This window comes from Polypterus senegalus, chromosome 5, assembly GCF_016835505.1.
Source record: "Polypterus senegalus isolate Bchr_013 chromosome 5, ASM1683550v1, whole genome shotgun sequence".
Taxonomy (NCBI): domain Eukaryota; kingdom Metazoa; phylum Chordata; class Cladistia; order Polypteriformes; family Polypteridae; genus Polypterus; species Polypterus senegalus.
Window position 1 is genome coordinate 208,010,112 of NC_053158.1, and position 15,062 is coordinate 208,025,173.

General features: G+C 48.7%; 1 protein-coding gene across 1 annotated transcript in view; it reads right to left on the bottom strand.

Annotated features, from left to right (window-relative positions):
- The window catches only part of LOC120529944, a 62,924-nt gene that overhangs the window by 10,534 nt on the left and 37,328 nt on the right, over positions 1 to 15,062 (bottom strand). The window contains exon 4 of the mRNA XM_039754153.1: positions 2,423 to 2,469. Coding sequence (XP_039610087.1) covers positions 2,423 to 2,469 — 47 coding nt within the window. The remainder of the gene's footprint in view (positions 1 to 2,422; positions 2,470 to 15,062) is intronic.

Below are 15,062 nucleotides of genomic sequence, written 5' to 3' on the forward strand. Positions count from 1 at the left end.
TTATGTTTCTTCTTTTTAAATATTGTGTAGAGTGTCCTTGGGCTTGAGAAAGACAGCATATGAATAAATAAATAAAAATAGCAATAATTTATTATTATTATTATTATTATTATTATTGGAACAATCGAACATTCTGGACGCGCAGCCCATTCAGCCCCACAAAGCTCGCCAGTCCGATTCACTTCATTCTTCTTTAATTCGAGTTTTTCAGGTCCCTGAGGTCCTCCCGTCCACCACGACACTCGCTCGCTTATTCCACGTGTCTCTGGTTCTCAGTGTGAAGAAAATCTTCCTAATTTTAAAGGGTCCCTCTGTGCCCCCCACTTCACATTGAACTCGTTTTAAAGTCACCGACTCGATCCTCTGCACTAATTAATTCTCTTCATCATTTTAAACGCTTCAGTCAGGTCTCCTGTTCATCTTCTTTTGCTTAAACTGGAAAGGCTCAGCTCTTTTAACCTTATCTTCATCATTATCTTCATCATCATCATTATTATTATTATTATTATTATTATTATTATTATTATTATTAAGCACACAGCTTATAAACGGCGGACTTTTCTCATCTCAAGGACAGCGGGTGACACCATTCGATTGATTAGACTTGTCACTTAGAGGTGGCGTGTCACATTTCTTGTCATTTATTTTTCCACCCCCAGCAGTGATTCAGACTCAAAGAAAAGGACATTTCACTTATGGCCAAGTGCACAAGGGTCACACAATGACTGCCGGTGTCGCAGGTGAAGTCGCGACGCTCCGATGAGGTGACAGGGGACATGAGGGCTGAGCTGACCGGCCTTGTCCAGCTGACCTGCGCGCCCCCGTAACGTTTTTTTCTGCCGAGCTTCTTCTTTTTTCGTGTTTTGGCGAATTTCGAGTCCGCGGACCCCTAAAACAAATTCGCGGGTTGGCCTTCATGTTAAAAGACAAAAAGCTTTAAAGCGAGTCGCGGCTTTAAAGTGTCGTTTGTCACAAAGAGTGCCAGCCTGCGGACAGACTTCAGCGCACACGAGGCTTCGGGGACACGGGGGGGGTCCCTTCGGGTCAGTTTGGGGCGCCAGTGCGACTTTAAAGTGAAAAGCAGACGTGACGCCGTCACTCCGTTTTATTTTTTTTAATTATTTTTTTACTTCACGCCTTCGCACAAACGGACGTTTCAAGAGCCGTTTAACGTTCGCTTCAGTAAGTGACAACATTCCCGCGGTCCCTCCGTTAAATGTCAAATCACGAGCGCCACTCACCAGACACAACCAGTTTGGTCCCAGCGCCAAACGCCTTCCCAGCTCCCACAGTGACAAAGCACGTGACAAGAACGGCTTGCTGGCCTCTGATATGAAGAAACAGCGGCGGCGGTTCGAGCCGCTCGACCCCGGTAACTCGGTTAAGGTCTCCATTTTGCTCTAAGCGGTAATCGGGGACCCGCCGAAGTGTTTTTACACTGACCTGTAACGACGAGTCTCGTGCCAGCCCCGAACACCTTGAAGTACTGCCTGATGCCTCGAGAGAGGACAACCACGGTGACACAGCCCGTTACAGTAATCGCGACAATGGCCAGCGCATCACACAAACAGCGCCCTCGGGATCGGCCTTGCCAGTCGGAGGCTCCCACCGGTCCATTGGACCCGCTGATTCAGGGCAGGGCCGGGCACAGAGGGGCCCAATTTACTGTCGTCAGTCCCCCTGCCGAATATTCCAGGAGCTCTAAGTGACAGCCGTGTCATTTGACTGTTTTAAGCCGTGCCTGTCCTGTCCTGTTGTGTCGCACCGCTAAAGGACATTTTCAGATGTTTTAGAATCCCAGCCTGCTCATTAACGGGCAGGTCGCATTAGTTGAGGCCACCAACAACTCGACGTGCGACCCTCTGCTCTGTCAAGTCGCCATTAGCTGAAGCCGAGTGACTTGGTCATTGTCACCCCTTTCCAGAGTCTTTATTTTTCTGTGAGCGTTTCGATATTTCTGAGAAATGTAAAATTGGACTCAGCTGTGTTATCATCGACACTTGACGGTCTTAAATAAAAAAGGAGAACCTAAAGTGCAGTGACATTAAAGTGACGACGTTCTCAAAAGACCACCGCGACTTACCAGACACGACCAGTTGTGTCCCAGCGCCGAAGACCTTCACCACCCCCCACGGTGACAAAGCCCCTGACAAGAATTCTTGGGGTCCACGAAGAAGCAGCGGGGCGAGTCAAGCCAGCTTCTCAGACCCCCCATTTATTTTTTTTTTCATTTCTCTTAATCTCTCTAGCGAGTCTGCTAAAGACCCCCGATTTGCGTCCTGTTAGGTGACACACACGCACACGCGTGAAATGACGGCTCACGTCGACTTCATAACGCGTGTCAGTCATAAAGAAAAAAAGCAAAAAAGTGAAATGCCATCCAAGTAATGGGGGTCTCTGCACCCCCACCGGGACGACTTACCAGACACGATCAGTTTGGTCCCAGCGCCGAAGACCTTCACTCCCCCCACAGTGACAAAGCTCATCACAAAAACATTCAAACGGGGGGCACCTGCGCCATTACGTTTACATTCCGGTGGACACGACGGCGCAGCCCGAACAGTCCACCCCACCCCACCCTATAGACGTGTCCCCTCCACTGTCACCCACCTGACACAATCAGTTTCGTTCCCGCTCCAAATCTCTTTATATAGTAGCTGTTGCCACCGGAGGAGACCAACACGGTGAAACACGCCGGCACACAAACCCCGCCCGGGAGCGAAGGAGTTAACGGCGCCGGGTTCGAGTCACGTGCCCACGGCATCTACACTGGGGGTCTCTGCTCAGCCCCGCATGTGCGAATTCCACAACCCGAAAGGACGATTTCCTCACAACATCTCTGCTTGATGTTTTGCTTAGATGTTTCCATGGTTACTGATGATTGTTAAACTTTAAACTAAGAATAAAACAAACAAACAAACAAACAAAAATCATTATGACTGAAAAAAAGCGTCACCGTCAGTCGCTGCTGTCAAGGAGAAGGAACAAACTCTCTGTGTCCGCAACACGCTGGGCAAGGGCGGCATTTCACTGTCCATACGGGGGTCTTACGGTGGGTGGTCTTTTAAATAATGATGTATTTATATAGCGCCTTTCCCATGCTGTAACGGACTTTCCAATCTTACTGGCACTCACTGCATTAACAAACGCCCCCCCAACGAGTTTCACTTGCACACCCTGGAGTTTGGACTTGCATTGAGGTGAAATTCCAGGACCTCCTTCAAGTGCCTGTGATGATGAGGTGAGGGTCTCCTCCACAGACCTTCATTCAGAGCACACCAGTCTGCATTAATAGTGAGCAAGTAAAGGATGGGCTACAAGCGCCATCTTGATTATCAGCAGCCATCGTCTGCTCTTCAGAGCAGGTCTTCCACCTGAAGCCCAGTGTATCCTTTGGCGCAGCCACCACTTGGACAGAAGACCACCTAGGAGAAGCTTGGGTGCAGTAGGTGCTGGTGTGCCCTATGGTGGGCACATAGCCTACGGTATGGGTGTGGATGCTGATGCCCCAGTGAGGGGGCCGTTCCTTCGGATCAGAAATCAGACTGGAGATCGGAGTCTCTGTAGTAATTAAAGATCCCTGGGTATCCTCTGAAAGGAGAAGGCTGTACCCCGATGTCCCACCATTACCTTCTCCATTCTGTCTCCTTTAGCCCTTTGCCACCTCAAAGCTAAAGTGTGGTGAATGGACTGGCGCAACAATGGCTGCCATGTGGATGGTGCACATCAGGGTGAAGTGGACCCCCTGCTGCCAGCTCTTAACGACACAAACGGTGGGAATGCGGTAAGACGGAGATCAAACACCTGAGTGTCATTTCACTGGATGTCCATCTTGAAGTTGACTTGCTGATGTGAGCCCTCAGTTCCATCCTCACAATAAAACGAGCAGGAAGCACATCCATAAAATATGGAAGACAAAGGTGAAGTGTCTTACACACGAGGGTGCCAATGCAGCCCTGGCACTGCCACAGGGGTATTGTGTGGACCCCTCCACATGACGGTCACAGTAAGAGACTTTAAGCATTTCTGTGACCAACTCCACGACTTGGATGAGGACTGATGTGTGACATCCGAGTGGCATCCTGACTTTAAAATGACTCTCTCTGCATAACAATAAAGAAACAGCGTTTATCAATATAGCGCCTTTCTCATGCTCATATGTGTCATACAATAACACAGATCAGGTCCTCTCCATCCCTTAGCATCCTGTAGCCGACTGGACGTTAAAGAGTTCAGGTGTGTCCACATATTAGGACCCCTCTGAAATCCCAGAAGAGACAGAACGTCTGACGGAATGGAGCGCCTCACAAGCCAGTGGAGTGCCGCCATTTTATGAGCTTGGCATGGATTTGAAGAAACAGCCCGAGGTGTGCGTCTCTGGTTCTGCTCTTCACGTCTGCACACATCCCTCCATTTCGCTTTAAGCCAGTAGAGCCTTACATGTCCGAGGCCCCGTCTACCCCTCCGACAGCAGAGCGTGTGTTAGGACCCCAACATGGCGGTCTGCGTGACATGCCGAGGAGTGGGAGTGGGGGTCGAGCTTTTAGTTATGGAGACCCCTACACCAGCGTTTCTCAACCTTTACGTATTTGCGACCCGAGTTTTCATGACAGTTTTAATTGCGCCCCCCGTAATGTTTTTTTGAAAGGAGCCCACTAATACCAATTTGTTCCTTTTTAATGAATGATATATCATAGCTGCATATTTTATTACACCTCCTTAACTTTTATCGACGTTTATCTAACTCTAGATTAATTTTTCTAGTACCAGATTGTAGTTTAAGTTCATTTGTTTTGGTTTCAGTAGATGGATTTTTCATATTTTCGATTCTTGTTTTCTTTTTTTTTTACATCTTCGCGCCCCCCTTTTTGTTTCTTCGCGCCCCCCTAAGAGGGCCCGCCCCACAGGTTGAGAACCACTGCCCTACACTGTGGACTGACCTGCCACTTCAGACGTCCCTTTGGTCTCTGGCTGAAGATTTGTCACTTTAGTGTGCCCTGCTTAGTGCCAAGGCCATCTTAACGCATGGGCATGCTGGGCAGTTGCCTGAGGTCCCCATATTTTTTTCTGATGCCTATTGGTGTTTCTGGTTTGGTATAAAAACAGGCGCCCTCAGTGCTTTACTTTGCCCGGGGGGCTATGATGCTGTTAAGACGGCCCTGCTTAGTGCCGATGATTAGCTGTGCCCAGTCCATCTGTGTTAGCCATTTGTGCAAAAACAGAAACGTTCGAATAACCGCCACTAGCCTTCCTCTGGTCTCCTTCCCTTCTTGGTGTGCCCACTTAGTGCCATTTTGGACAAGTCACCTCAGGTGTTGGGAGCGCTGGGATCATCAGATGGATAGAACCCCTCCTCAGACTGGATGGCCAGGGCAGACTCCAGAATAACCAGGAAGGGGCGGGCAGGCGGGTGGTCACTTGGCGGTGGTATCTGGGACTGTCACTGTGCCTGACTTTGTATGTGTTCATTGGCCGTTGACCCCCAGAAGATTTTTAAATAAATAAATAAATTAATTAGTTTGTTTGTTCTGCGGTGGGCTGGCGCCCTGCCCGGGGTTTGTTTCCTGCCTTGTGCCCTGTGTTGGCTGGGATTGGCTCCAGCAGACCGCGTGACCCGATGTAGCCGGTTGGATAATAGATGATGGATGGAATTTATTTGTTTGTTTGTTTTATGTAATTTGTATTTAATTATTCCCAATGCTGACTTCAGTTTTGGTTTTTCTCCCCTCCATCACAGCTCATCAGGACACGCAGATGTTGTCTTGTTTCATTTTTGTTAATCGGTTTCTAGTTTTCGATGTGTTTTTATCAAATCCGGGTTTTAATTGTATTTAGTTTTAAAGTTTAAACTCGCTCTTACCGAGCACTTGTCACGGCGCTCCGTGTCTGTACGTGTTCAACGGCGCTATACAGAAATAAAGCGAATAAGTGAACGGAGACGATTCGACTTCCCGGCCGTCCTCCGATCTCACATTCGGTTTCCAATCCCGCAACTCCAACCGAGCGCGGAGATTCAAATGGAAATTTAAAAAACGAGAAAGAAATAAAAGTCCTGACCGACACTGGAGCGACGGCCGACTCCCCTGCGAGACAACACCGAGTATTTAGGGGATATCACGGTGAAAAATAAATACATTAATCAACTAAAATAAATACATAAATAAACTAAAATAAAGAAATAAATCAACTAAAATAAATACATAAATAAACTAAAATAAAGAAATAAATAAACTAAAATAAATACATAAATCAACTAAAATAAAGAAATATCCTATTTGTTTGTCTCAGGAATGGATTTTTAGAGTATTTTGGTCGAAAACCCAAAGTGAACAAACTGCCCAAATAACCCGCACGTGCTGCTATTAAACCACACGGGCGCCACGTGCTCGTCCCCCATTACAACAATCGGTTCTGTCGTCTCGACTAACGAAGCCGCTCCACGTCTGCCCCGTTCCTCTCCCTGCTGTCCCGGCCCGCCGCTCCCCTCCCATCACAGCCCGCGTGTCCCGCCTTCAGCTCGCCCGCTCGGCCTTCTCCGCTCTCAGCTGCTCCTTCCACTTTTCCCGGTCCGCTTGTGGCTCCTCACACCGCCGTGTTGGCAGTAAGGGACCCCGTGAAGGAGAGGAGACTTACCAGTAACCAGCAGTTTGGTCCCGGCGCCGAACACCTTGAAATCGTAGTTTGACACGGTGACACGGGAGGTGACAAAAACACACAGCAGCGGAGCGACGGAAACGGGCGCCTTCAGTTCACGTGTGTGTAGCCCGGGGGTCTAACGGGGTGTCTTTATGTGTGGTTTTACAACACGTTTAGGTGGAAATTCGAGGTACTCGCGTGCAGCACGCGTTCATAACGTTAGTCCTCTTAGGGTTTCTCTCCCGGTCAGCCATTCAAATGGCTTTGGTCCCCGTGCCACGCACCGTCTTGTTGAGTTCTTCGTGGTGGTCTTTATACGGGCACTAAGTTATAAGCTCGTGAGACACAAAGAAACAGTCAGACATGCGCCGCGTGTCACACACACACACACACTGTGAGGACATGGGACTGAATGGCAAAGGAGAGGAGCGCACAGTAGCGACGTGGCGTCTGTCACGATCTCCATTTGATGCCATGCTGCTAATTCCAGTGCTTGGCTCATCAGTGAAGGTCCACGAAATGAAAATCGACATTTTAAATCTTTATACAAAATACCGCTAAGGCACTGCGGCTACGCCATTCGCAATTTAAACGTCCTTCCTATTTTCAGAGAGATTTCAAAAACTCGACCACCTCGGTGCCCTCTGCGAAGGCTTCTCAGTGAAAACGACACGCAGCCGCCGTGCACACCGAGACTCTTGTCGCGTCACATCAGCCTTTATAGACTGATAGATTCAAATTGATTGTAAAGGAGCTCCACTTTATACCGCCGTTGTTCAAAGTCTCACGAGTTTAATTTGTGCGGCTCCATTAATAAAAGACCCCCGCCAGGCGGACCCACTTACCTGAGACCACCAGTCTGGTGCCCGCGCCGAACACTTTAATCCAAGCTCCTGAGTACACAGTGAGAGATGGCGCAGCAAAAAGGCCAAACTGAAAGTCGAGTTACACCTCCAGGGAGATCGGCATTCTCGGTCTGCTCCTCTTCATCATCTTCATCTGTGGAGGTAACACAGACAAAGCAAGAAATCACATAAAAGACAAAATAAAAGACAAACACAAAATTATCAACAGAAAGAGAAATGGCACAAGATGAGGCTGCAGAGACGACACCGCCAATGACTGTCGAGAAGGTGGGCACAACGGACGAATGAATGTGGCAGCAGACCACCTGAGGTTTACACGCTTGGAACGAAGGAGAGCGTCGATTCCGTTTATTTTGCACCTTTATTATTATTATTATGATGATTATTATTATTATTATTATAAAAAATCCTGGAGAGAAACACCAGGGAGACGAGACGTGATCTTCACGTGAAAAAAAAGGAAAATCGAGGTGCAAATTCAGAAAATAAGGAAAGTAATAATCAGCCCGGAACAAGTGGAACTGAAAAAAAGAAAAAACACATCGAGTCGGGCTCGGAATTAAAAGACAAAGTAAAAGACAAAGTAGAACTTCATAAAGACGTTCACAAACGTTGGCACTGAGTACACGCAGAGCAGGTGAGAGATTTGGAAAGCAGTGGAATTCAAGAGGCTCAAAAAATAAATAGCTGGCGCGATACACACGTGGAGAAAGTGAAAGGATATGAAAGAAGGAAAATTAGAAAGTATAAAAAAAGAAAGTAAAGATCTCAGGAGCGCAAACAAACGGAAATTATTACTTGAAAAAGGGAGAACAATCACCACGGACCAGGTGTCACTGAAACCAAAGGAGGACAACAACATTGATTTCTGTCACACATTTTCATACAAACAGCAGCTCAAAGTGCTTTACATAGTAAAGAATAGAAAAATGAAAGACACAATAAGAAAACAAAATAAAGCAACATTAATTAACATCGAAAGGAGGACAAAGCGAGGCCAGAAATAAAAGACAAAGAGTAGAAAACAAAAGAAAACGCCATAAAAAGGTTAACCAACAAGGGGGCCAAACACATGGAGAGCAGATTAGAGAAAGTGAGAGCTGGAATTCAAAAGACTCCAAGAAAACGTAGGCGTGAAACACAAACAGAGTGAGAGACAGAATGTGAAGGCAGAAAAAAACGACGGTGTAAAAAAAAAAAAGAGAAATTATTATTTGGAGAAATGAAGGCGAATAGAGATTACTGCGGTGGGCTGGCGCCCTGCCCGGGGTTTGTTCCTGCCTTGCGCTCTGTGTTGGCTGGGATTGGCTCCAGCAGACCCCCGTGACCCTGTAGTTAGGATATAGCGGGTTGGATAATAGATGGATGGAGATGGAATATCTGGACACAGGTGATATGGCAGAAGTATAGAAATATTGTAAGGCTTTGAAGTTCAAGTCCGAGAATTTCAAAAACGCGGTTCACCTCCCAAACATTTAATGGTTACTGCGCAGAAAAAATGACGAAGTGCGGCTGCTGATGAAGATCGTGTTGTCTGTGCGGAAATTCCAAAGAGAGAAGCCTGTCCTGAGTTAGGGAACAAAGTCATTAAACAGACGAGTCTCACTGAGCTCACTGAAAAGATTCAGCACATGGGGACTCAAACGATTACAAATATTGTTTTAACTGAAGTTCTGAAATAAAATGAAACTAATGGAATAGCAACAAGTCAAAGAAAATCCAAATCTTAAAAGTGTGTATCTGGAAAGACAAACACGGGGGTTGGCATAACGAACAATTTTGAAGGAAGCTGGCAAGGCGTTCATGTGAGGATGCGCTTGGCTTTGGCGAGCAGGGAATCATGGGACACACCTGGCAGAGGAGTGCCATCTGACTGTTTGGGCCATCGGCTCACATTTGGACAGCGGGTGCCGTGACGTCATGTGGAAGTGACTTCGTCCGACAGAGCCGTGCAGGTGTCCCTTCTGTCACCCCACATCACCGCTGCTCGCTCAGGTTTGTCCCTCAATGTCTACTGTTTGATTTTTGATGGCTGATCCCTTGGGGTGTCATTCTTTTTCTTCTGGATTCTGTCATCACGTCTTTGATTGTTTGAAGGTCAAATTGTGGAAGTGACTTTTGACACCCAATAGACCAGCGCTGACCCATCTGTGAGGTCCTACTTTGTTATTGATGAGAGGTGTTTTCTGCCAAAATGAAAATCATATAAAGTGAAAATGTGATCTCTCGGTTACAATTTCATACTCAAATGAAAAACGACCCCTTTTGAATCTCATTTTCTGCCTGAACCGCAATGAAGCTGCAAAGACGAAAAGTAAAACGCAAATAAGCACTGGCGCCCCCTGCTGCTCATTGAATTCTCATTTTCAAGGTCGCCACATGCCAATGGGCGGGGCTTCGCACCTCGATTTCCCACAATTCTCTGCCCTTCGCACTTGTTGCTTTGTAATGTTTGCAGATGTCTTGCGTGCAGACTTTAAAAATGAAATTACAAAAGAAGAGATCGCATTTTCAGTTGATATGATTTGCATTTTCGTTTTTCCAGTAATTAAGAAGACACCAAATCTCAACATGATTAGCGCACTTTAAAGTAACAATATGAATAAGACCTTTTATTTATATAGTGCCTTTCCATGCTCAAGGTGTGATTCTCAGTCAGGCTGCCAATTTGCAGAAAGGATCCGAGCGCCCAAACTGAGGACACTGAGGTGGTGAGGGTGGCACAGAGAGAATGATTAGCAGCAGAGGCAGGGGGCTGAGAAATATCTGGAGGGGGTCCGGTAACCTGCATCTGCCCAGTTGTACAAAGACTGGCGGGAGTAATGGCTGTCATCGAGTCACCTGCTTGGTGGCACTTTCACTGCATCTTCAAGTCCAAGTCAATGAATTGAGTCCATCGCTGGAATGATTTTCCGAACCGCTTATGTTCCAAAGTTGAAAGGCCATTTTAGTTTCAGTCTCCATGCTCTTTCCATGAAGGGTCCGCACTGAGTCGCAGACTGAAGTGAATGCTAAGTAAGAACATCGAGAGGCCAAATCTCTAAATCTCTCGGCTCAGAGCCCACCAGAGTGCCTGTGAGCTCCACGCGTCTCGTCGTCTGTACAGCTCGCCGCACTTTCAGTTCTCGTCTCCCGTCTGTGTACTCAGACGTGTCTGTCATCCATCGTTCTGCTGACATTGTGCTGATATGCACCCCCAGAATCCTCCTTGACCCCTCGCGTTCCGTGAGGAAGACTTTGGAGGACTCAGAACTGACCAAGACCACAGAGAGGCTGCAGCGCTGACAGGAGCACCGAGTGCCATCTTAGAAAGTGTTAACAGCCCACCAAGAACGTCACCATAAGGCACGAGGGACGGCCACATTGAGTAAAGGTGCGTGTTAAAGCTGCACGGCCCTCATGGATTAAAGTTTCTCATTCCTTATGGAAAATTCAGGATTTATAAAATCCAAAGCTGGTTTGGGAAATTACCTTGAAGTTATGAAACGTAGCAACTGACCATCCATAAAGCCTCCGCGGACTTCTTTGGGGACGCCATTTAAATGACTCCAGGTGGCTTTACAATCTCATTTGTGTCTTTCTATGACGGGTCACTCACATTCAGATATCCATCCATCCGTCGGTCTGTCTGTCTGTCCGTCCGTTTTCTAATCCTGCTGTAGCAGAGGACTCACCTGACTCCCTCGTGACCCTCCTTGTCATGTCAGCTCCAAAAGCCTCGGCTCTGTCAGGGGACCACCGTCAGCCCTATAAAGGCCGAGGAAACAAGGAGTCCCTTGCGGTTCATGGAATGTACTGGGGTTGTTGAATGCTTTGGTGGAATCATTGGGTTTGTGGACCTTTACGCTTTGTTGGTGGCGTTTGTAGGACTTGCCTGCATTGGACTCCTTCTGGGCCTTTTGTGCTCTTTGGACCATCGACTGCGTCCTGGCACTGAGGGTCCCTGTGGAGTGCGAATACGAATATTGGCATAGTTTCTTTGTAGCCTTTGTTAATTTATGCAAAGTGTTCAACCCTGTCCTGAACTGTGGGACATCCTGAGGCTTCATGAGATCCCTCAAGGTTGCTGGATGTCACGGTGGGCCTGTACACTGGGACTGGGAGTGCTGTGCAGAGTGGAGGTGGGACCTCTCAGTTGATTCTGGGGTCCATCAGCGGTGGGTCCTGCTCCTGCTCTGTTCAGTGTGTGGCACTAAAGGGCGCTGCTGCTCCTCAAACCCAATAGACTAACGTCCAAGGCACCTGGTAGAAGCACCAAAAGGATTTTATTCCTTCTGTTCTGCCACCATACAAAGACAATAATAATAAAAATACAAATAAACACACTCCTCTCCTCCTGTCCTCCTCTCCTCCTGTCCTCCTCTCCTCCTGGCCTCGTCTCCTGCTCTCCTCCTCTCCTACTGTCCTCCTCTCCTCCTCTCGTCCTCTCCTCCCAGCAGGCTCTGTCAAACCCCCCTCCCAACTCCGGCTCGCTTGCTGGGTCTCCACCAGTCCTTTATATAGTCCTTGACCCCGAAGCTCTTCTGTCCTCCCGTCGTCGTGACTCATCAGCACTTCCAGGTCCAACGCAGAATCCGTCCCTGTGACTTTGGAGTACTTCTGGACTGTATGGGAAGCAGCGTCTCCTGGCGGTGCCCACGGTACCCAGCAGGGCTGTGAAGCTGATCTCCATATCCCATGGTGCCCGGGGCACCGCTGTGCTGCAGGGAAATCGCCATCTAGTGCCCTGGGGGAGGCAGTGTCCCAAAGTAGTTCATTCTTTGGACGTCCCGGGTGGGCTGAGCCGTCTATCACAAGTGGTCTGCGTGTCGGGCAGCGCCAGGGGATCCAGAAGCTGGGGGGCGTCTGTTGGTGAGGAAAGACTCAGTGATCTTGAGTTTGCTGACGATGCTGTGATCTTCAATGAAGGCTCTGATCGGGGGTCTTGAGAGTCTGAGCGAGGAGTCTGAGGGTCCGGGCTTGTGAGGGTCCTGATAAAAATCAACAGCCAGGCCTTAAGTGACCTCCTGGACACGGCCAACAGCAGTTAGTCTGTCTGAGTGTCGACCTCGTCGAGAGGTTTACTGACCTCGGTGGTGACATTCGTGTCTCTGGTGACTCTTCCTATGAAGTCAGTAGATGGACTGGGGGGTCCTGAGGTCACTGAGGTCAAGTGGGGTGTGGCACAAAAGGACGAAGGTCCAAGTCTTTAGAGTCCTGGTGCTTTTTGTTTGCGAGACATGAACGCCGTCCAGTGACCTGAGATGAGGACTGGACCCCTTCATGTGTCTCTCTTCTGATAATCCTTGGGGGCCGCTGGTCTGACTTTGTGTCCCTAATGAGACACATGACCTGCACTGTAAGGGAGCGCCAGTTACGGCACTACAGCCATGTGGCACCATTACCCGAGGGTGATCCGGCTCACAGGACCCTCATTGTTGAGGACCGGGCCAAGGGGACGCCCACGTAACACCTGACCTGAGGGTCATTTCAATTTGGACTGCGTGTCTGCCTGGGTGTTGCCAGCCAAGATCCTGTTTCGTTGTGTGGTGGGCACAGCGATGTGCTGTACCAGTGCCTGCTGCCCATCCTGACCTGGAGCTCATTGTAGCACAGAGCAGTTGTAGAACATCAATCTTTTCTTTTCTTTTCTTTTCTTTTCTTTTCTTTGTCTTCCCTTTATGTGTCACAAGCCAAAGGCTGTCAGATCCCACCATTTGTGCAGCTCTTTGGTACCCGACATGCCACTCCGAGGCAGGAATGTGAAGGTCAGCCGCCGTTAAACTCGCGGTGTCACAGACGTTTACGGTTCATCTCTCTGACATTTTAAGAAAGTTTTCCGTCGTGTCATCTCACCCAGTCGTTACTCCAACTGCACACATCATCTCTCCGGACCACCCTGGGACCCCCTCAGTGCTGCTAACTCGCCCTTCCATGCAGTCGCTTATGATGGCAGGGCAGGGAAGCAAATCATCAATTCAAGAACATTGAATTTTACATCACGATAGACAAACAGCGGCAAGAGCTGAGAATGAACATCAAAAAAAAGAAAATGAAGAAAGAATGAGCCGCAAAGAATAAAAACGAACAACAACGAGAATCGTCCAATAAACGACGAGGAGAAGAACATCCCAAAGAGAACGTCGATAGAATACAAGATGGAGGAGTGTGGAGGACGGCCGGAATGCCCCTTCAGCATATGGGCAACCCAATACCTGGCAGCGGTGCCTCGGACTCCCCCAGGGCCTCATGGGAGTTGGAGTTTGGTGCAGCCCTGTTAGGATCCGTGGGCGCCGCCAGGGGGTGCTGCTGGGCACTTGTGGGCAATCAAGCAGCTTGCGCACTTCTGGGTGCCTTACTAAAGGAGCCAGCAGCCACCACTTGAGGAGCTTGATGGAGAGCAGTGGTAGAGGAGGAAGAAGAGGAAGAGTCTGGTGTTGTGTTGTGCCAGTGGGGACGGGGGAGGCATTGCCCACAGGTGAAGAAATTGAAATAAAACATTTCTTAGATTTCTGTGGTGGGCTGGCACCCTGCCCGGGGTTTGTTTCCTGCCTTGCGCCCTGTGCTGGCTGGGATTGGCTCCAGCAGACCCCCGTGACCCTGTGTTAGGATAGAGCAGTTGGATGGATTTCTTAGATGTGTGCCTGGCGTGTCTGTCTGTGTCGGGTCAGGTGCCAATATAGCGCCTTTTGTTACAAAGAGAAATGAATTCCTAGTCTTGTTTTTGATGGCATTTCATTTTGATTGACTTTTTATTACGTTTTATTACTCGTTGGCATTTCAAACAGACAGAACTGTCGTAACCCAATCAAGCAGCTGAATTTCTCTCAGTAAGAACCAAGGAGCAAACCGTCTTCCTCCTGCGCCCCACATGCCCTCCCATATGCCAACTCTTCACTTTCTCAGTCAGAGGGGCACCCCGATAACTTTTCAAGCGGCTCAGCCGTGAGACGGTGGACACCCTGATGCCCCCAGGGGTTGGCGAGTGACGTGAGCAGGGGGCAGAACTCCCAGTCAAAAGAAAAACCAATCCATTAAGTTTGCTGGTGGGAGGCCTCATGGGATGGCACTCTTCATTTTACAGCAGGCCATGGCATACACCCCTGAGCTCCAGCTTCATCTCAGACGTAAGAAATTTTGGATGAAGAACATCAGCCAAACAAACAATCAAATGGACAAGCAGAATGACGCCTTCTCTTTCCAGGCTGGGGATGAAATGGAGGCTGATGGCTGAGATTAAAGCCACCACTGATGCCCTTCCTGTTGCCTTCTCTTCCACCCACCCTTTGCCCAGACTTGGACTCACCAGGGTGAGGCTGAGACCTCCTTTTCAGCTCCCAGTGTCAGTGCCATGGCCATGCAGGAAGAACACTTGGGTCAAGCAGAACATCCCCTCCTAGCTGCTCTGTCTACCAAACCCTAAGGACCCCAAAGGGCTGCCCTCCAGAACTACAACTCCCATGATGCCCTGTGGCTGTCCAGAAAGATGCTGCCATCCAGCCTATTGGAGGAGCACCGGGCCACTGCTGGCAGGCTTCCTCTGTCCTTCTGCTCTAGTGGCCTCCTGACTGGGATGCCCAT